The sequence below is a fragment of the Mustela nigripes genome, chromosome 9 (genome assembly GCF_022355385.1).
Source record: "Mustela nigripes isolate SB6536 chromosome 9, MUSNIG.SB6536, whole genome shotgun sequence".
NCBI lineage: Eukaryota > Metazoa > Chordata > Mammalia > Carnivora > Mustelidae > Mustela > Mustela nigripes.
This window is the reverse complement of record NC_081565.1, coordinates 36184588-36202511: the sequence shown is the minus strand read 5'-3', so window position 1 is coordinate 36202511 and position 17924 is coordinate 36184588. Positions and strand designations below refer to the sequence as shown.

Genomic DNA, 17924 nt, shown 5'->3' with positions numbered 1-17924 from the left:
GGTAAATATACTGCCTGGTCAGATTTTCCCAGTGGTTAGAATTAAGATATAGTACAATATACTTAGCATGAAAGTAAACATAATTTGAATCTTGCTTCGATTCTCAGAAGGCTCCTTGAAGGAATGTGTTATGTGTGCTCATGCGTGTGTGTGTGTGTATGTGTGTGTGTGTGTGTCAGACAGAGAGACAGAGAGAATGTGTATATGTGTGTGTATATCCAGGTTACCTGCTATAGAAGATAAGGATTTCTGTGCTTAAAATCCTTTTGCTTTATAGAATGAAATGTCCTACGTTCCCCTAATTAATAGAAATGAGTAACTATTAGAATTTCTTTCGTATTACCCCAAATGTAGTACATTGTAAGCTCTGGCTTACAACTGTAGCCAGCAACTGGTCATTTCCCTTTTTTCCTCTGCAATTTCAGACATTTTTTTCTTGCTCTAGAAAAGGGGAAAATGTAGAATATCATTTTGAAGGACTGTACAAGTCATTAAACTTCTCTGAGTACCAGTTACTTCACCTGTATAGGTGTATTTTTCTTACAAGGATATGCTTCTTTTCTGGGAACAGAAAAGTCAAACAAGAAAGTGTATTAAAATTGCTGTGAATTTTGAAATGGAAGTGAAATTGCTTTACAAATTTTGTAGTACACCTCAGAAGCACATAGGGATGATTATTTTCTTGTACATATATTCCAATCCTTTGAGCTTTTAATGTATTACTTCTTATAGTACCATTTAGGAAACTAGATTGTAAATAAGGGTGAGATTATGAGCAGCTGGGTTAATAAGACAGTAGCAAAAGGGATAGAAAAAGATGGAAAGAAGGTGTTAAGGAGGTAGACTTGTCTTGCGTGATTGGGTAGGTATTGTATTCCTCATTAGGATAGAGGACACTATAAGATCAGTTATATAGCTTGTATTTGAGGTTCTTACAGGACTAGTAGGAGGAGAGGTACAGAAGATAGTTAAGAGGGGCGCCTGGGTGGCTCAGTGGGTTAAGCCGCTGCCTTCGGCTCAGGTCATGATCTCAGGGTCCTGGGATCGAGTCCCGCATCGGGCTTTCTGCTCGGCAGGGAGCCTGCTTCCTCCTCTCTCTCTCTGCCTGCCTCTCTGACTACTTGTGATCTCTCTCTGTCAAATAAATAAATAAAATATTTAAAAAAAAAAAAAGAAGATAGTTAAGAACTTGGACCTGGCACTTGGGAAAGAATTCAGGGTTGGAGAAATATTTTGGTCGGTTGGAACTGTAGATGTAGATGAGGAAGCTTAGGGAGATGCTAAGTAAATTGAGAACAGGGCCTGGGGTAAATCCTGGAAGGGCATCAGCATTTTAAGTGGGACACAGGGGGCTAAACAAGAATGAACAGAGAAAAGGAGAAACAAGAAGCTGAGAGAGAACTGGGGCTTCAAGAAGAGAGAGGGCCAGTGTTGTCACATTTCTCATTGGTTGCCTCTCTCTCAAGTTTATAAGCCTCATTCATTCCCTTTCTCAGTTACAGTGATGTGAGAGTGAGACTGTGTGTTTCTTTATACCTGTAGTGTACATAGTCAGCTATGAGGGGTTTATTCAGGTCTCTTCCCATGGTTGTTTGGCATATAAAATCCAGCAATTCTACTTTATTCTGACTTCCATTTGGCAGTAATAATCATTTACTGTTACAACTGTTCCCATTGTATGAAACCTAGCAATCTTATGTAGCCTCTCATCAGCATAACTAGCTTTATTCTTGTGTGTTTATTTTCTAATTACCCATAGAGCTTCCTCTTTCAATCCTTCTGTGATATGAATTTTTTTTTCATCTCCCACCTTGAGATGCTGTGTGAATTTTACTCTGTCCTCTGTTATACATGAATTTTACTAGTTACATTTTCCTCTTTTCTGCTCCTATTCCTTATTCCTCCTACCCTGTTCTTTTGTTACTGACAGCTCCATTGCTGGTCTCTTGTCTCCCTTTCTCCTTTTTCCTTCTTCCTGATGTATTATATGGTGGTATCTAATAGTCATTCTTGTATTTTTGTTATTCATCTTTAATATTTTTGTATCTTATTTCCAGGACTATATTATTCATTTAAGGATAAGCAGGGCATCTTTAGTTACTATGAATTTGCCTAGCCCCAAATCTTGTATATGTATATGCATATATACTTGTTGATTAATTAATAGAGAAAAGAAGTTTCCCCAGAGCTTTAGGGATGAGGCATGAACAGAACTCTCAGACTTCTTTTAAGTTTTAGATGAGAGAAGAAACTTCTTATAGGAGATAGCCTCATTGAGTTTTATTACCCAGAGTTCCCTAAAGAACTTTTTTCTGTCCAAGTTAAGCTGTAAAGACCTCTGGCTATTTCTTTCATCTATTGGATTGATATGTTGCTTAGGACTTGCTATAGGAACATTATGTATGTATCCCCAACCAATTTTTCTTTTACATATTCAAAAGATTTGGGGGTGTCACATGTCTTTTCCAATGCTAATTGATTAATTAGGTTGAATGAAACTGTGTGACAAAAGCTTAGTTTCCTCACGCCGTGAACACCTTAGCTTACTACTGGCTGGGTTTAGTTACTTTGTGGTTTTGAACAGCTCTCAAGAGCTTAGAAGGTTTTAGAGATAGAAATCAGGTTCTATATAATGTGTATTACTCAAAATACCAAACCATATGTATTTTATGTGCTGAGGAAACATTAATTAAATGAAAAAATGATCTCAGTACATTCTCTGTTCTAGTGTATTTATGAAAAAGGGATGACTTTTCTTTGCTTCACTTGTTTTCAACATACTTGATGAGAAGTCTTTGGCTCTAATACCACATCCTAAACTAGTGATTCTGAGAACATGTATTTTTTTTTTTTAAGATTATTTATTTATTTGAGAGAAAGAGAGGGAGCGCACACAAGCAAGACAGAGGGACAGAGAGAGAGGGAGAAACAGACTCACTGTTGAGTAGGGAGCCCGAAGTGGGGCTTGATCCCAGGACTCTGTGACCTGAGCCGAAAGCAGATGCTTAATAGACTGAGCCACCCAGGTGCCCAAGAACATGTATCTGACTAGAAGAGGGAAACCAAACTTTCTCTAAAGTGTGAACTTCCCTTTTACCAAGACGGCACGGTAAGGCTAAGAAGGAAGCCCCTGCTCCTCTGAAAGCCGAAGCCAAAGCAAAGGCTTGAAAGGCCAAGAAAGTGGAGCTGAAAGGCATCCACAGTCACACAAAAAACGAAGTCCCACACATCATCTACGTTCCAACAAGCCAAGAATCTGTGTCTCTGAAAGCAGCCCAAATATCCTCAAAAGAGTACCCTTAGGAGAAACAAGCTTGATCACTATGCCATCATCAAGTTCCCCCGACTATTGAGTCAGCCATGAAGAAAATAGAAGACAGCAACACACTTGTGTTCATTGTGAATATCAAGGCCAATAAGCACCAGCTCAAACAGGCTGTGAAGAACCTCTATGATATTAATGTGGCCAAGGTCAATACCTTGATCAGGCCTGAAGGAGAGAAGAAGGCATATGTTTGACTGGCTCCTGACTGTAATGCTTTGGATGTTTCCAAAAAAATTTGGGTCATCTAAACTGAGTCGAGCTGGCTAAATCTAAATACAAATTTTTTCACCATAAAAACAAAAAAAAGGAAACTGTGAACTTGAAACTTCATGTAATGAAAGCTGTTGTCTCACTGAGAATACCTTTCTACTTTATCTGCTAGAATTTTTTTAAATGTTTCTTGCATTTCCTTTCAAATAACTATTTCAATAAAAGCCTTTTGGAGGATGTTTTTAGCATAATATAAGTGTTTGCTTGTTCCCCTTTAAGACTATAATTATATTTAAGTTGGCCCTTCCAAGCTGATATTCTACTACGTATGATGCTATTTTTGCTTGTGGTTAGTGGCCCTTTCTGGAATTTCTTTTCAGAAATTTTTTTCCTAGTTATTACAGGATAATCATTGTGTTTATAACTATCCTCTGACAAACATTTTGTTTAGAAGGAACGGTGTTTTAACTGGGTTCTCTAGGGGCTGAGTGCAGAGTGAACTGGTATACTCTAGTGTTCCTTACCTGCCTCTGACCACAAGTTCCCATCAGAATTAGATCTTCTCAGGGGCCCATTTACTTCTGCTTGGAATCCCTTTCATAAGTCTTGTAAAGAAGACTTGCCTTTTCCTAAGTTTCCTATATATAGTTTGTAAGTGTAAGTTGAGGGCAGTGTTACTATTAATAATAAAACATATAAAAGTGGTTAGTAAGGGTAGAGATTGTAGACTTGCAGGCCTAGCAGTAATGCCCTTATTATTTACCCCCCGCCTTTTTTTGTGCAAGTGCATTAATCTAACCATATTTGTAGTTCCAAAGGAGAGGGGACGGATGGACAAAGGCATTTTTGTATAGATAATTACATAGTTTTCTAGGAACCTGAAGAATGTTGTAGCATTCTGGGACATTTTGATTTTCCTGACAATAGGATCCTGGTGAGAAAGTATTCAAGGTATAGCAAAACAGGAGATGTAGATGTAGGAGATACATATTTCGTATTATTTGGCTTTCTTTTTTTTTTTTCAAAATTATTTATTTATTTTTTTAGTGATCTCTACACCCAGCATGGGGCTCAGACTCACAACCCTGATATCAAGAGTCATATTCTCTTCCTACTGAGACTGCCTGGCACCCCTATCTGGCTTTCTTTAAAGGGCTTTCTTCTTTTCCTTCAGTGAAATTAGTCGCCTGGACCTAGGTCTAAGTGTGGAGGTATGGAACAAAGGACTGATCTGGGACACCATGGTGGGGACCGTGTGGATTGCACTGAAGACTGTTCGTCAGTCGGATGAGGTCAGTCGATGCATTGCCCATTTGGAGGTACAGTTCTAGCCTGTGCTTGTCCCAGTCCTGGCTCCGTTCAGCTTATATTCACCATGCATCTCAGATTGCTCTGTCCCCCTTCCTAATTTGTGAGCATGCAACCAGCCTATTCCTAACCTCACACAGAGGTTTAATAGATTTTATTTAATTCTTGTTTTCTCTCTGTTTTATGACTGAACTCAGAGGTGCCAGAACATCTCTTTAGAACATATCAGGTAGATAGCCCCTTCTGAGTACTGTGTATGTGGGAGAGAGAGAGACAGAGAGATCAGAGGGAAAAGGAGAGAAGAGGGGGAGTAAGTATATGTTTGTGATCTAATACCTCTGGTTTCTGCATTCTCCTCTAAGATGCTATCCTGGGAGAGGTTCCATTAAAATTCCTTAGCCTGGATCCCATTCTCTGCTTTATTTCTTTGAATCACAAATTGCCAGGGAACTGCTTTCAGTCTTCCATCTTCCACATGTAACCCTAACAGAGTTTAAGACATTACCATGGATAGCAATTGTTATTTACCCTGGCTCTATACATTATTTCCAAGAGTGGTTTTCTACTCCATTTTCCCAGATTAAAACATAACTCAGCATCATATTCCCATACACACTCACTTTGAACCTGGAAAAAATGTATTATATTCCTGTTTGGCTTTAACATTGACTGTGTGCTCTCTCTGGGTGTAGGAATAGTGAAGGTCTGCCTCTCTTTCCTAAATTCTTTTAATTCTAGCTATCTCTACTTCCCTAGGCAGATGGAAAGTTTATTTTTATTGTGGCTCCAGTTCAGGTCTACTTTAAGTAGCAATGTTAGTAGCTCTCTACTGATTAGAAGTAGTAATACATATTAAGTGACACAGCCATTAAAAGTTGTGCAGATTACATATTGATCTATTGAGATGTTTGGTTTTTGAGTTTGGTACTCCAGAATTCTATGTTCAGTGGGTTTGCAGAGAGCTGAGCATGGTGTAAGCTTCTCTTCCGCCAAAGAGGGAGAACGGAAGCCACATAGCAGCAGAGACAAATAGTGACAGTGGTGTGTTTGCCTCATCAGGATGTGAGTGGTCTCCAGGAGCTCTCCAACAATGACATTCAGAAGAAAACACCCAACTCTTAAAACAGGAGGAGGGGGGTCATGAAGAAATAAAGTTTAATCTTAGATCTCTGTTTTTTAGGAAGGGCCTGGGGAGTGGTCCACATTGGAGGCAGAGACATTGATGAAAGATGATGAGATCTGTGGAACGAAAAACCCGACTCCTCATAAGATTTTGCTTGATACAAGATTTGAGTTGCCTTTTGGTGAGTCTATTGAATTAGACTTTAAAAACCACCTAACACTTTTTATCATATTGTTAAAAATTGTTTGCTAGTCTCATTACTGTATTTTTTGTCTTGTCAGCTATTCCTTTGAGGGCATTCTGACATTTTCTACTCTAGTCCCTATAACACCTAGCCCAGAAATGGTGCAGACTGTAGAATGGTACTCATTAAAGAATCCACACTAAGTGCATTCTCTTCAAGTCAATAGGTTTCTCTGATATTTTAATGACAGGAAATACTTGCTTACTAGAGAACAAAGATTTATTCTTTTGATAATTTAATATTCATTGTCTTGAAGTGAATGTATACCTTGTGATTTGTCATTTTAAACATTGAAGTAGCATTAATAAATAGAAAAATATTTAAAAAATAATTTTAAAGTCAGAAAACCAAAAATACCATATGATTTCACTCATATGTGGAATTTAAGACACAAAACAGATGAACATAAGGGAGGGGATGGAAAAATAAAAGAAAAAAAGGGAGGCAAACTGTAAGAGACTCTTAACTCTAGAAAATAAACTGAGGGTTACTGGAGGGATGATCGGTCAGGAGATGGGTGATGGGCATTAAGGAGAGTACTTGATGTAATGAGCATTGGGTGTTATATGCAACCGATGAATCATTAAATTCTACCCCTGAATCTAATAATATACTCTATGTTAACTAAGTTGAATTTAAATGAAAAATATAAATAATTTTTAATAAGAACAGAAAAATACATGATCATGGCAAAAATAGTATTTTTGTATATATGCAGTTTTGCTAAAGAGTGGATCTGTGGAGCTCCTCACACTGTCAATCCATCCTCATTGCATTTTATATTATTTATTTATTTTTATTTTAAGTAGGCTTCATGCTTAACATGGGGCTTTTGAATTCACTACGGTGAGATCAAGAGTCATGTGCTCCACAGACTGAACCAGCCAGGGCCCCTGCACCAAGGCATTTTAAAAGGACATTCCTCTCTTTAAATACTGCATCACTTACATCGTGTCATTGGTGGCAGTATACATTTCTGTCTAGATTTGAGTTTCATGAGGGCTCTTGTATATTTTATTTTGGTATCTTTTGAGTTGCTTGGTATATAATAGGTGTCTGATAAATGGGTTTTTGAATAAATGTTAAGGTAAAACCTCAGATAAATGAACGTGCATTTGCCAAGCTTGTGCCTCTATGATAACCACATTTGGGATTCAGTTTTATTTTTTTATTTTTTTACGTTTTTGGGGATACAGTTTTAAAAGGCATAAGAAAGGGAGGTGCCATAAAAAATTAACTAATTAATTAATTTAAAAAAAGAAAGGGAGGTGCTTGGGTGGTTCAGTCAGTTAAGGCTCCAACTCTTGTTTTTGGCTCAGGTCATGGTCTCAGGGTCATGAGATAGAGTCCAAGTAGGGCTCGCTGCTCAGTGGGGAGTTTGCTTCCCTCTCTGTCCCTCTGCCCCTCCTCCCGCTTAAATGCATACACTGGATCTCTCTCTAAAATAAATAAATAAATCTTTTAGAAAACTAAAAAGGGTCTTTCTAAGGGAAGACTTTTAGCTTACGGTTTGCCATATTTTGGCAATGGAAATTTCTTTTGGACAATTCAGAAGCCTGTGAAATATTCTATTCAGTTATATACCATTATCTTTTTAAAAATAGTAACATGATTTTTTTATTATGTTGAAAGTTCAGAAAATACAGGTATGCAAAAAGAACATGAAAATTTCTTACCACCTCATCAACTAGAGATGTTTTTTAAATGTTGATATGTTTCTTTTTATTTTTTTAAACTTTTGTCTGTTACTTTTTTTTTTAACATTTTATTTATTCATTTGACAGAGAGAGAGAGCTCACAAGTAGGCAGAGAGGCAGGCAGGGAGAGAGGGGGAAGCAGGCTCCCCGCTGAGTAGAGAGCCCGATGCAGGGCTTGATCCCAGGACCCTGAGATCATGATCTGAGCTGAAGGCAGAGGCTTAACCCACTGAGCCACCCAGGCGCTCTGTTTTTCATTTATTTTCAAAAAAATTTTTAGGGACATCTGGGTGGTTCAGTCATTAAGTGTCTGCCTTTTGCCTCAGGTCCTGTGGTCCTGGGATAGAGCCCCACATTAGGCTCCCTACTCAGTGGGGAGCCTGCTTCTCCCTTTTCCACTCCTCCTGCTTCTCCCTTTCCCGCTCCTCCTGTTTGTGTTCCTACTCTTGCTGTCTCTCTCTCTGTCAAATAAATTTTAAAAATCTTTTTTTTAAAGATTTTTTTTTATTTATGTGAGAGAGAGCATGAGCTGGGGAGGGGCAGAGGAGAGGGAGAAGCACACTCCCTGCTGAGCAGAGAGCCCCTGTGTAAGGCTCGATCCCAGGACCCTGATATCGTGATGCAGGCTGATAGCAGATGCTTAACTGACTGAGCCACCCAGGTGCCACAATATATAAAATCTTTAAAAAATTAAAAAAAAAATATTTATTTATTTGAGAGAGAGTGAGGAGCAGAGAGAGAGGGAGAGTCTCAAGCAGACTCTGCACTGAGCGTGAAGTGCAACAAGGGGCTTGATCTCATGGCCCTGAGATTATAGTCTGAGCCAACACCAAGAGTTAGATGCTTAACCATCTGAGGTACCCAGGTGGCAAGATTTTATTCCTTTGATGGCTGAATAATATTCCAGTGTGTATATGTATGTGTGTGTGTATACATATACCACATCTTCTTTATCCATAGAATGAGGTTTTCTGTTTCTGCAAAGAAACATCATTGAGATTTTGATAGCAAGTGCATTCAATATATAGATCACGCTGAGCAGTGCTGACATTTTAACAATATTAAGTCCTCTGATCTAATGGGAGTAATAGTACCTTATTTTGTTTTTTTGTGAAGATTCAAGATGAGTTTATGGCAAGAACCAAGCCTTCCAGTATAATTAGTCCATCACTTTCTAACTTTGATTATTTGATGGAATAAAGGATTATTGAGCCATGATTAAGTTAACAACCTAGTAATTTAGTTTCTTCTTTTTCATGGTAGATATCCCAGAGGAGGAAGCCAGATATTGGACCTACAAGTTGGAACAAATCAATGTCTTGGGAGCTGACAGTGAGGTAGGAACTGCCTTATATGCAATACAGAAAGATGGGGAAAATTTCTTTCTAGGATACTATAGTTTGCCTAGGGAAGACCTAGGAGCATGTTAAAAAATGAAAGAATTTAAGCTTCATTAAAGAAAGAAGGCAACTGGAAGATCACTGGACATTCATTAGAAGGATCTGTTTCCCACTTCTTCTATTTTTCTCATTGTCCCCCATAAATGGCTGATTTGGTATTTAGTCTGATTGAGGACTCTGAGTGGAAGCTTATACTAGGGAAACTGTCCTCTTATTACACAGGTGAGTGAAAAACATTTTTTTTTTTTAAAGATTTTATTTATTTATTTGACAGAGATCATAAGTAAGCAGAGAGGCAGGCAGAGTGAGAGGGAAGCAGGCTCCCTGCTGAGCAGAGAGCCTAATGCGGGACTCGATCCCAGGACCCTTAGATCATGACCTGAGCCGAAGGCAGTGGCTTAACCCACTGAGCCACCCAGGCACCCAGAAAAGCATTTCTTCTGCTAATTCCCAGATTTTGGGAAATACAGCTGACTGTTGAACAACAGGAATTTGAACTGTGTGGGTTCACTTGTACACAGATTTTTGTTTTTTAAGATTTTTATTTTATTTGTTAGAGATGGTGGGGAGAGAGAGAGAAAAAGAGAGTGAGTGCACAAGCAGGGGGAGTGGTAGCAGAGGGAGAAGCAGGCTACCCGCTGAGCAAGGAGCCCTTATGAGCTCAGTCCTAGGACGCTGGGATCATGACCTGACCCCAAGGCAGATGCTTAATTGACTGAGCCACCCAGGTGTCCTGTACACAGATTTTTTTTTTAATTAATACAGTACTATAAATGTATTTATTACTTTTATGATTTTATGAACTTTTTTCCCCTTTAGCTTGTAAGAATACAGTATATAATACATATAACATACAAAATATGCTTTAATTGACTGTTAATTGTTAAGGCTTCCAGTCAAAAGTAGGCTATTAGTAGTTAAGTTTTGGGGGGGTCAAAAGTTATATGTGGGGCACCTGGGTGGTCTGTTGGTTAAGTGACTGCCTTTGGCTCAGGTCATGATCCTGGAGTCCTGGGATCAAGTCTCGCATCGGGCTCCCTGCTTGACAGGGAGTCTGCTTCTCCCTCTGACCCTCCTGCTTCTCATGGGCTCTCTTTCTCTCATTCTCTCTCTCTCTCTTAAATAAATAAATCTTAAAAAACAAAAAAGTTATATGTAAACTTTTGCCTGTGTTGAAGGTCAGTGCCTGTAACACCCCTTTGTTTGAGTCAACTGTATATTGTTATTAGTATGTTCTTTTTAGGGATGCTTAGAGTATTGCATTGCTTGATTTTGTCTTATCTCCACAGAGAAATCTGGTGCACAGAAGGGAACACAGTCAACTCAGTCTGGGCAGTCAGGAATGGGGAATGGTTTTGTTATTGGTGGTGAAGGGAAAAGATGAGATTTTCATTTTGGGGCATGTTGGGCTGTTAGAAGATTGATCTGATTTTAAGGTAGAATTTGGAGTGCCAGTGGATATTTCAATGGAAATGTCTGGCAAGCAACCTCATGAAAGAACTTGAAACTCAGGGTTAGATAGGGTTAGGAGGTATAAGCATAGAGTTTGGATTCATGAACATGATGGTAGCATTTGGAATCCCAGGAATTCACTCAGGTAGAATATATAGGAAGTATTGAGGAAGAATGAGGACAAAACCTTGGGAAAACATCAAAGATAGAATATGGAAAAAACCAAAGAGGTGGAGAAAAAGTTGCCTGAAGAGAGTTAGTGGGAGAAAGAGAAAAAGGTTCATGGAACAAAGAGTTTTAAGGCAGAAATTTTTTTTATTTTTAAAAAGATTTATTTATTTGACAGAGAGAGAGAGAGAGATCACAAGTAGGCAGAGAGGCAGGCAGAGAGAGAGAGGAGATGCTGAGCAGAGAGCAGCAGGGATGCTGAGCAGAGAGCCCCACGCGGGACTCGATGCCAGGACCCTGGGATCATGACCTGAGTCGAAGGCAGAGGCTTTAACCCACTGAGCCACCCAGGCGCCCCAGAAATTTTTTTTTTAATTTAATTTATTTATTTGAAAGACAGAGGTCACAAGTAGGCAGAGAGGCAGGCAGAGAGAGAGAGAGGAGGAAGCAGGCTCCCCGCTGAGCAGAGAGCCCCATGTGGGGCTCGATCCCAGGACCCTGGGATCATGACCTGAGCAGAAGGCAGAGACTTTAACCCGTTGAGCCACCCAGGCGCCCCAAGGCAGAAATTCTTGATACTGTCAAGTGTTATTGAGAAAAATGATGATGAGGAGTGAAATGGAGCTGTTGCATTTGGTAATGACTGACCAATATCTCTGGATTAGTGTGGGAAACCAAAACGAAATATTTTGATAAATGTATTTGTTTCCTAGGGCTGCCATAACAAAGTACCACTATCTAGTGGCTTACAAAAACAGAAATTTATCTTCTCACAATTCTGGAGGCTAGAATTCTGAAATTAAGTTATTGGCAGGGTCAGTTCCTTCTGGATGTTCTAAGGACTTGTCTTATGCCTCTCTTCTGCCTTCTGGTGGTTTTCGGTAGTCATTGCTGTCCCTTGGCTTGAAGACACATTGTTCCATTCTCTGCCTCTGTTAATCACATCCCTTTCTGTCTCTCAGTCTGTCCTCACAGTGTGTTCTCTTGGTATGTCTCTGTACAAATTTACATTTATGTTGTAAGGGCAACAGTGCATTGTATTAATTGGATTACATCTATAGAACCCCGTTTACAAATAGGGTCACATTCATAGGTACTGGGGATTAAGACATTCATTTTTTTTTTAAGATTTTATTTATTTATTGGACAGAGAGAGATCACAAGTAGGCAGAGACCAGCAGAGAAAGCCGGGGAAGCAGGCTCCCCGCTGAGTAGACAGCCCGACTCGGGGGTCGATCCCAGGACTCTGGGATCATGACCTGAGCCAAAGGCAGAGGTTTAACCCACTGAGCCACCCAGGAGCCCCTTCATATTTTTTTGAGGTACACAGTTCAACACACAATGAGTTAAATCAAAGATGAAGAAATAGAATTTGTGATAAGTGCAAATTACTCTTGTCAGGGTTTTCTCTTAATTTAACTGAATCCTCTTTAGGCTTCCTATTATAACTTTGTAACTCTTCTCATGTCTAAGCCAACACCTCAACTTTTTTTGTTTGTTGAATGCTCCAATCTTTCTCATCCTTTGACAAATGCCACATAGACTCTTATCATTATATCTACTTTACCCATTGTGCTTTTTGTTTTCCCACAGCCTGGGTGTAGACTGGTATACAGTTTTCCAAACTCCCATCTTCTTTTTTTCCCTCTTAAAGAAACACATTTCTGAATGCCTGGCTGCCTCAGTTGGTAGAACATGCAACTCTTGATCTCAGGGTTGAGTCTGAGCCCCACATTGGGTGTAGAAATTACTTAAAAATAAAATATAAAAAAAACCCCACATTGTACTTTTGATTTTATAGGCTTACTGTGTGTCACTATGCAGGATCAGATGAAGAAGTTAAAACAATAAAAAACCAAATATAACTTATACAAGTACTGCGGAATTTTACAAGTTCTGACAATGGTGATTCTTGGTCTGTGGTTCTCAACTTCTTCTAAGATTTTTGCTTTTTGTTTCTGTTCTAGGATTCGGAGTTCACTCAGTTTACTTCTTCCATCCCTTCCTTTATAACCGTCTTCTTGTTGTTTTGAAAGATTTGTTTATTTAAGAGAGGGATAAAGAGAAAGCAGGAGCAGGTGTAGGGGCAGAGGCAGAGAGAGAGAGAGAGAGAGAATCCTCTAGCAGACTCCCTACTGAGCATGGAGCTGGATCCCAGGACCCTGAGATCATGACCTGAGCCGAAATCAAGAGTCAGCTGCTTAACTGACTGAGCCACCAGGCGTCCCACCCTCTCGTTATTTTTAAAAGCTTTATTGAAATAGGGTTCACATACCATATAATGCACACATTTAAAATGTACAAACATATCTGTTTACATATTAACATTATAATACTTATAGATAAATAATGTGATGGATTTGACTTAGTAATCTCTTGAGAATTGTCCACTTATATTCATGATGAGATTGGATATAATTAGGATTATTTTTTTTCCTGTATGTGTATGGTTTTTTTTGTTTGTTCATTTGTTTGATGAAGTAAACTCTACCCCCAACTTGGGGTTCAGACTCACAGCCCCAAGATATCAAGAGTATGTTTTTCTTTCTTTTTTTTTTTTTAAAGATTTTATTTATTTATTTGACAGACAGAGATCACAAGCAGGTAGAGAGGCAGGCAGAGGGGGTGGGGAGCAGGCTCCCTGCTGAGCAGAGAGCCCGATGCGGGACTCGATCCCAGGACCCTGAGATCATGACCTGAGCCAAAGGCAGCTGCTTAACCCACTGAGCCACCCAGGCGCCTCAAGAGTATGTTTTTCTATTAACTGAGCTAGCTAGGTGCCCCTCTGTTTTTGTTTTTGTTTTTGTTTTTTTGGTACATATGTATGATAGATTTTTCCTTAGCTCTTTTAATATTGTTAATTAGGCTTTAGTTGGTTTTCCATCTTTCTGCTTTGGGTCTAGAGAATATTCATGAAATATGTCTTCTGAAAATATCTGCTATTGTCTTTTTTTTTTAAGCATCTTGTTTATGTATTATCACAAAGGGAGAGCACAAGCTGAGGGAGAGGCAAGCAGAGGGAGAAGCAGGGCTCCCCACTGAGCAAGGAGCCTGATGCAGACAAATCCCAGGACTCCAAGATCATGACCTGAGCCCAAGGCAGACACTAAAGTGACTGAGCCACCCAGGCATCCTTCTACTTTCATTTCTTAAATATGAATTCTTCTAGTTTAATATTTAAAGTCATAGAATTTTGGGGGTTCCGGGTTGGCTCAGTTAGTATAGCATGTGACTCTTAATCTTAGGACTGTGAGTTCAAATCCCATTTTGGGTGTGGAACCTACTTAAAAAGAATTAAAAATTAAAGTTACAGAATTTTCTCACTGTTAGATCTGTGTACTACCTATAAAAATCATCCTCATTTGTAATGGTTACTATTTATAACCAAGTCCATTTTTTACCTTTGAGTGGTGGGTTGCTTAACTTTCAAGAACTTTTTGAGCATTTACTATTACTATTGTTTAGGTTGTGCTTGACTTCTCATTATTCTCTATTGGAATTAGTAATGGCAGTATCTAACTCTGATATTTGTATCATAGTTAATAATTTATAAAGTACTTCACATATAAAACTATATTTACATACAAAAAGTGTTTTGTATTTTGTGTTCAACTACTTGAGATGTCCTTTACCATTAATATCTCCTATGTAAGCTGCCATAAACTTTCATCTGGATTATTGCAGTAATTAGTCTTTTCCTCTTGTTCCCTTATGCAACAGCCAGAAAGACTTTTACAGTGTAATCGAATCATATCCCTTTTGTGTCTAAAATTATAAATGGCTTTCCAGTACACTAGAATAAAATCCAAACTCCTTACCATGATGTACAAACTCTGTCAAGGCCTTTGTAGATAATGGATTCTTAAGAACTTTATGCTGAATGAGTGACTCATTCATTGGCAGTGTTAGAGAACTGTCTTGCCCAGTAGTACATCAGAGCATAGTAATAAGTGGCAGAGTCAGGATGAGAACTCCAGATTTCATATTTGCAAACTGCTGGACCAAATTATGTCTTTTGAATCCTCCAGTAGGCTCTGATCAAAATATTTTGTTTTTCAGACTGTGTACCTTTGTTAACTTGTGTATGCCTTTTTCTTGTTTTGCCTTTACAAATTTTGCCCATCCTCAAGACTTGCATTTAGTTATGCTCTCTTTTACAGAACTTTTTTTTTTTTAGTGGCTTCAGTAATCTGTATTTTTTTTTTTTTTTTTTTTTTGGTTGTGATGGTGGTGTTGGGTTGGGGAGGCTAGAATGGAAAGGGAACTGTAGTTGGTATGAGATGTTGCATTACATGCTTGAATAAGTAATTTTACCTCCCACATGACCTCGTGAGGAAAGAAGCACTATTATGTTTTTAAAGACGGGAAAACTCCCGTTTCAGAGAGGTTTTCGGTTCCATCACCCAAATGGGGAAATCTGTATGTTATCCATAAGAAAACTCAGAGGACTGAGTTACCTAAGCTCTTTAAGGCTCCTTGAAGCCTTCTACGGCTGTCTGGCAGAGCTGGTACGTACCCAGGTGCTTTTGATCAAAACAGTCTCTCTGCTCTCCTGCATTAGTTAGCCTGTTCAATTGGGCAAGGGCCATAATCTGACAGTCTGGCCTATATATCAGGATCATACAGGGAAATCAGCAGGATGACTTGTTTCTGTTAAATAAAAATTTAACTCTAGTCAAGCACTAAATCTTTTCACAAGCAGCTGTGATTTTTTTTTGTTTGTTTGTTTTTTGTTTTTTGGCCTGTATTTGGGCCTCTTATCTGTGTTTTTTTTTTCTTTCTCCTTTTTGCTTCTAGTATTCCAGTCAAGAAGAAAACCAGAGGAAGCCATTGCCCACTGCTGCCGCCCAGTGTTGTAAGTGAGAAACTTGTTTTTGAATATCATTGATCAAAGCTTTCTGTCAGTTCTCCAAACATGGCTTTTTTGGGGAGGGTGGAGATGTCAACAAAAGATATTCTGGAGGTATACCTATTCAGGCCCATATCTGCAGTGGTTATCTAGTCATTAGTGTTTGGAAGAGTCCTTTTGGTTTTGTGCGTCTATAAGCAGGGCAGTGGTGCTCATCTTTTATCTCCATGTGAAAGCTTTTACCATGGGGGAATGATTTTTTTCCCCCATTTTATCCCGTTTACCTGTTACTGTTCTTTAAAGTTCAGTGTCCATGTCCTCACCCCTGGGAAATCTTCCTGCTGTTCCTCCCTCCCCCATGTCTAGTTTGGGTGTCGCTCCTCTACTTCCATAGTATCCTATGCATACATTCATCGTATAACCCATTATATATTATAATCTATCTGTATTTCTTTGGCAAGAACACAGTTTTTATAGGCATAAACATTCTTCTATTTTATATTTCTAGACTCTTTCTTAATACCTGATACATAGTACAGAAAGCCACAATAAAGTTTGATGAATGACTGAGAGAATTTGTCATTTCTCTTGAGATTAATTTATCCAGACTACAAAGATTCACTCTTGAAATGAGCTGTGTTTTATTGGTGTAGTTCTCCCTTCTCAGTATCTCTCAAAATAGCCTAAGGAGACACTAAAGGACTGATGTATAGTCTTTGTCTTTCACTTTTTCAACTACTGTGTGTGTGTGTTTTGTGCTTCTTTTGTGTTAGTATAGTTTTTCTGAACCAGATGCCAAATTCTAAATAGCTGCTGGTTGAAAGTGGTAGTTGTAGTAGTTATTGTAGCAATAGGGGTAATAATAAGAGCCATAGTAATCATAGTAACATAAATTGAGATCTTACGGTATGCCAGATGCTGCCATCAGAACTAAAATGTACTAATTTATTTAATCTTCACAAATAACCCTAAGACATGGTTTTTACTGTTGTCCCATTTTTCAAATGAGGAAACTGAGGCATAAAGAGATTGAGTAATTTGACACAAATCACATAGGTAGTAGGTAGTGAAGTAAATATTCTAACACAGACAACCTGACTCCACAGCCAATACTTGGAACCATTATAACCTTCATAGTGTTTTTGAGAAGGAAAACTCCATTCATGGTTTGTCAGTCCATTGGTTGTCTTCCATTTTATAGGCTACTTTTCTGATCAAAGTAAGACCAGTGGCAGACCTCAACATTTTTTCTTTCTTTAGAGTAAGTCTGCAATTTTTCACTTTACTTATTGCTAACTTTTTTTTTCTATATAGGACTTCGAATTTATCAAACATTTAGGGTCATAAGAGACCAGAAGAATCTAAATTGAAAACCAGGCTATGAATTAAAGTCTATAGGTCCTTTCCAGAACTCATTCTAATGAGTTATTTTTGACCTTTTAAATTATTTATTTATTTAGTTTTTCTTTTAGCAAGATAGAGAGAGAGAGTGAGAGGGCAGAAGGAGAGAGAGAGAGAAAATCTCAGTCAGCTTCATGACCAGGACAGAGCCCAACATGGGGCTTGATCTCACAACCCTGAGATTGTGACCTGAGCCAAATTGAGTCAGATGCTTAACTGACTGAGCCATCCAGGCACTCTTGACCTTTTTAATCTCTTCAACCTTTCTCCAAGACTGCTAATGAGATGTGAAATGTAGTGATTGAGATTTCACTTCCCTTTCCTCCCTGCACCCTTTTTGAAGTTCACTTGCAGTGATTGGAGATCAAATGCCAAGAGAGCTGGTAGAAATAAAAGGCCATAAATAATCAATAGGTTTGAGACACTTGGGTGGTTCAGTCAGTTAAGCGTCTGCCTTTGGCTGAGGTCCTCATCCCAGAGTCCTGAGATCCAGTCCTACATTGTGCTCCTTGCTTCTCCTTCCTCCTTCTTTCTCCCTCTGCCTGCCACTCCCATGCTTGTGCTCACTAGCTCTCTTGGACAAATAAAAAAAAATTTAAAAAATTTTCATATGTTTATTGGCTAATTTATTTTTTATTTATTTTTTTTTTAATTTTTTATTTTTTATAAACATATATTTTTATCCCCAGGGGTACAGGTCTGTGAATCACCAGGTTTACACACTTCACAGCACTCACCAAATCACAT

General features: G+C 38.7%; 1 protein-coding gene across 6 annotated transcripts in view; it reads left to right on the top strand.

The window, feature by feature from the left end:
* UNC13B (unc-13 homolog B) overlaps window positions 1-17924 on the top strand; it is a 250768-nt gene that overhangs the window by 88987 nt on the left and 143857 nt on the right. For all 6 annotated transcript variants that reach the window (XM_059411408.1, XM_059411409.1, XM_059411410.1 and 3 more), the window contains 4 exons: window positions 4710-4827; window positions 6024-6147; window positions 9171-9244; window positions 15725-15782. In XM_059411408.1, the coding sequence (XP_059267391.1) occupies window positions 4710-4827; window positions 6024-6147; window positions 9171-9244; window positions 15725-15782 (374 nt within the window). The remainder of the gene's footprint in view (window positions 1-4709; window positions 4828-6023; window positions 6148-9170; window positions 9245-15724; window positions 15783-17924) is intronic.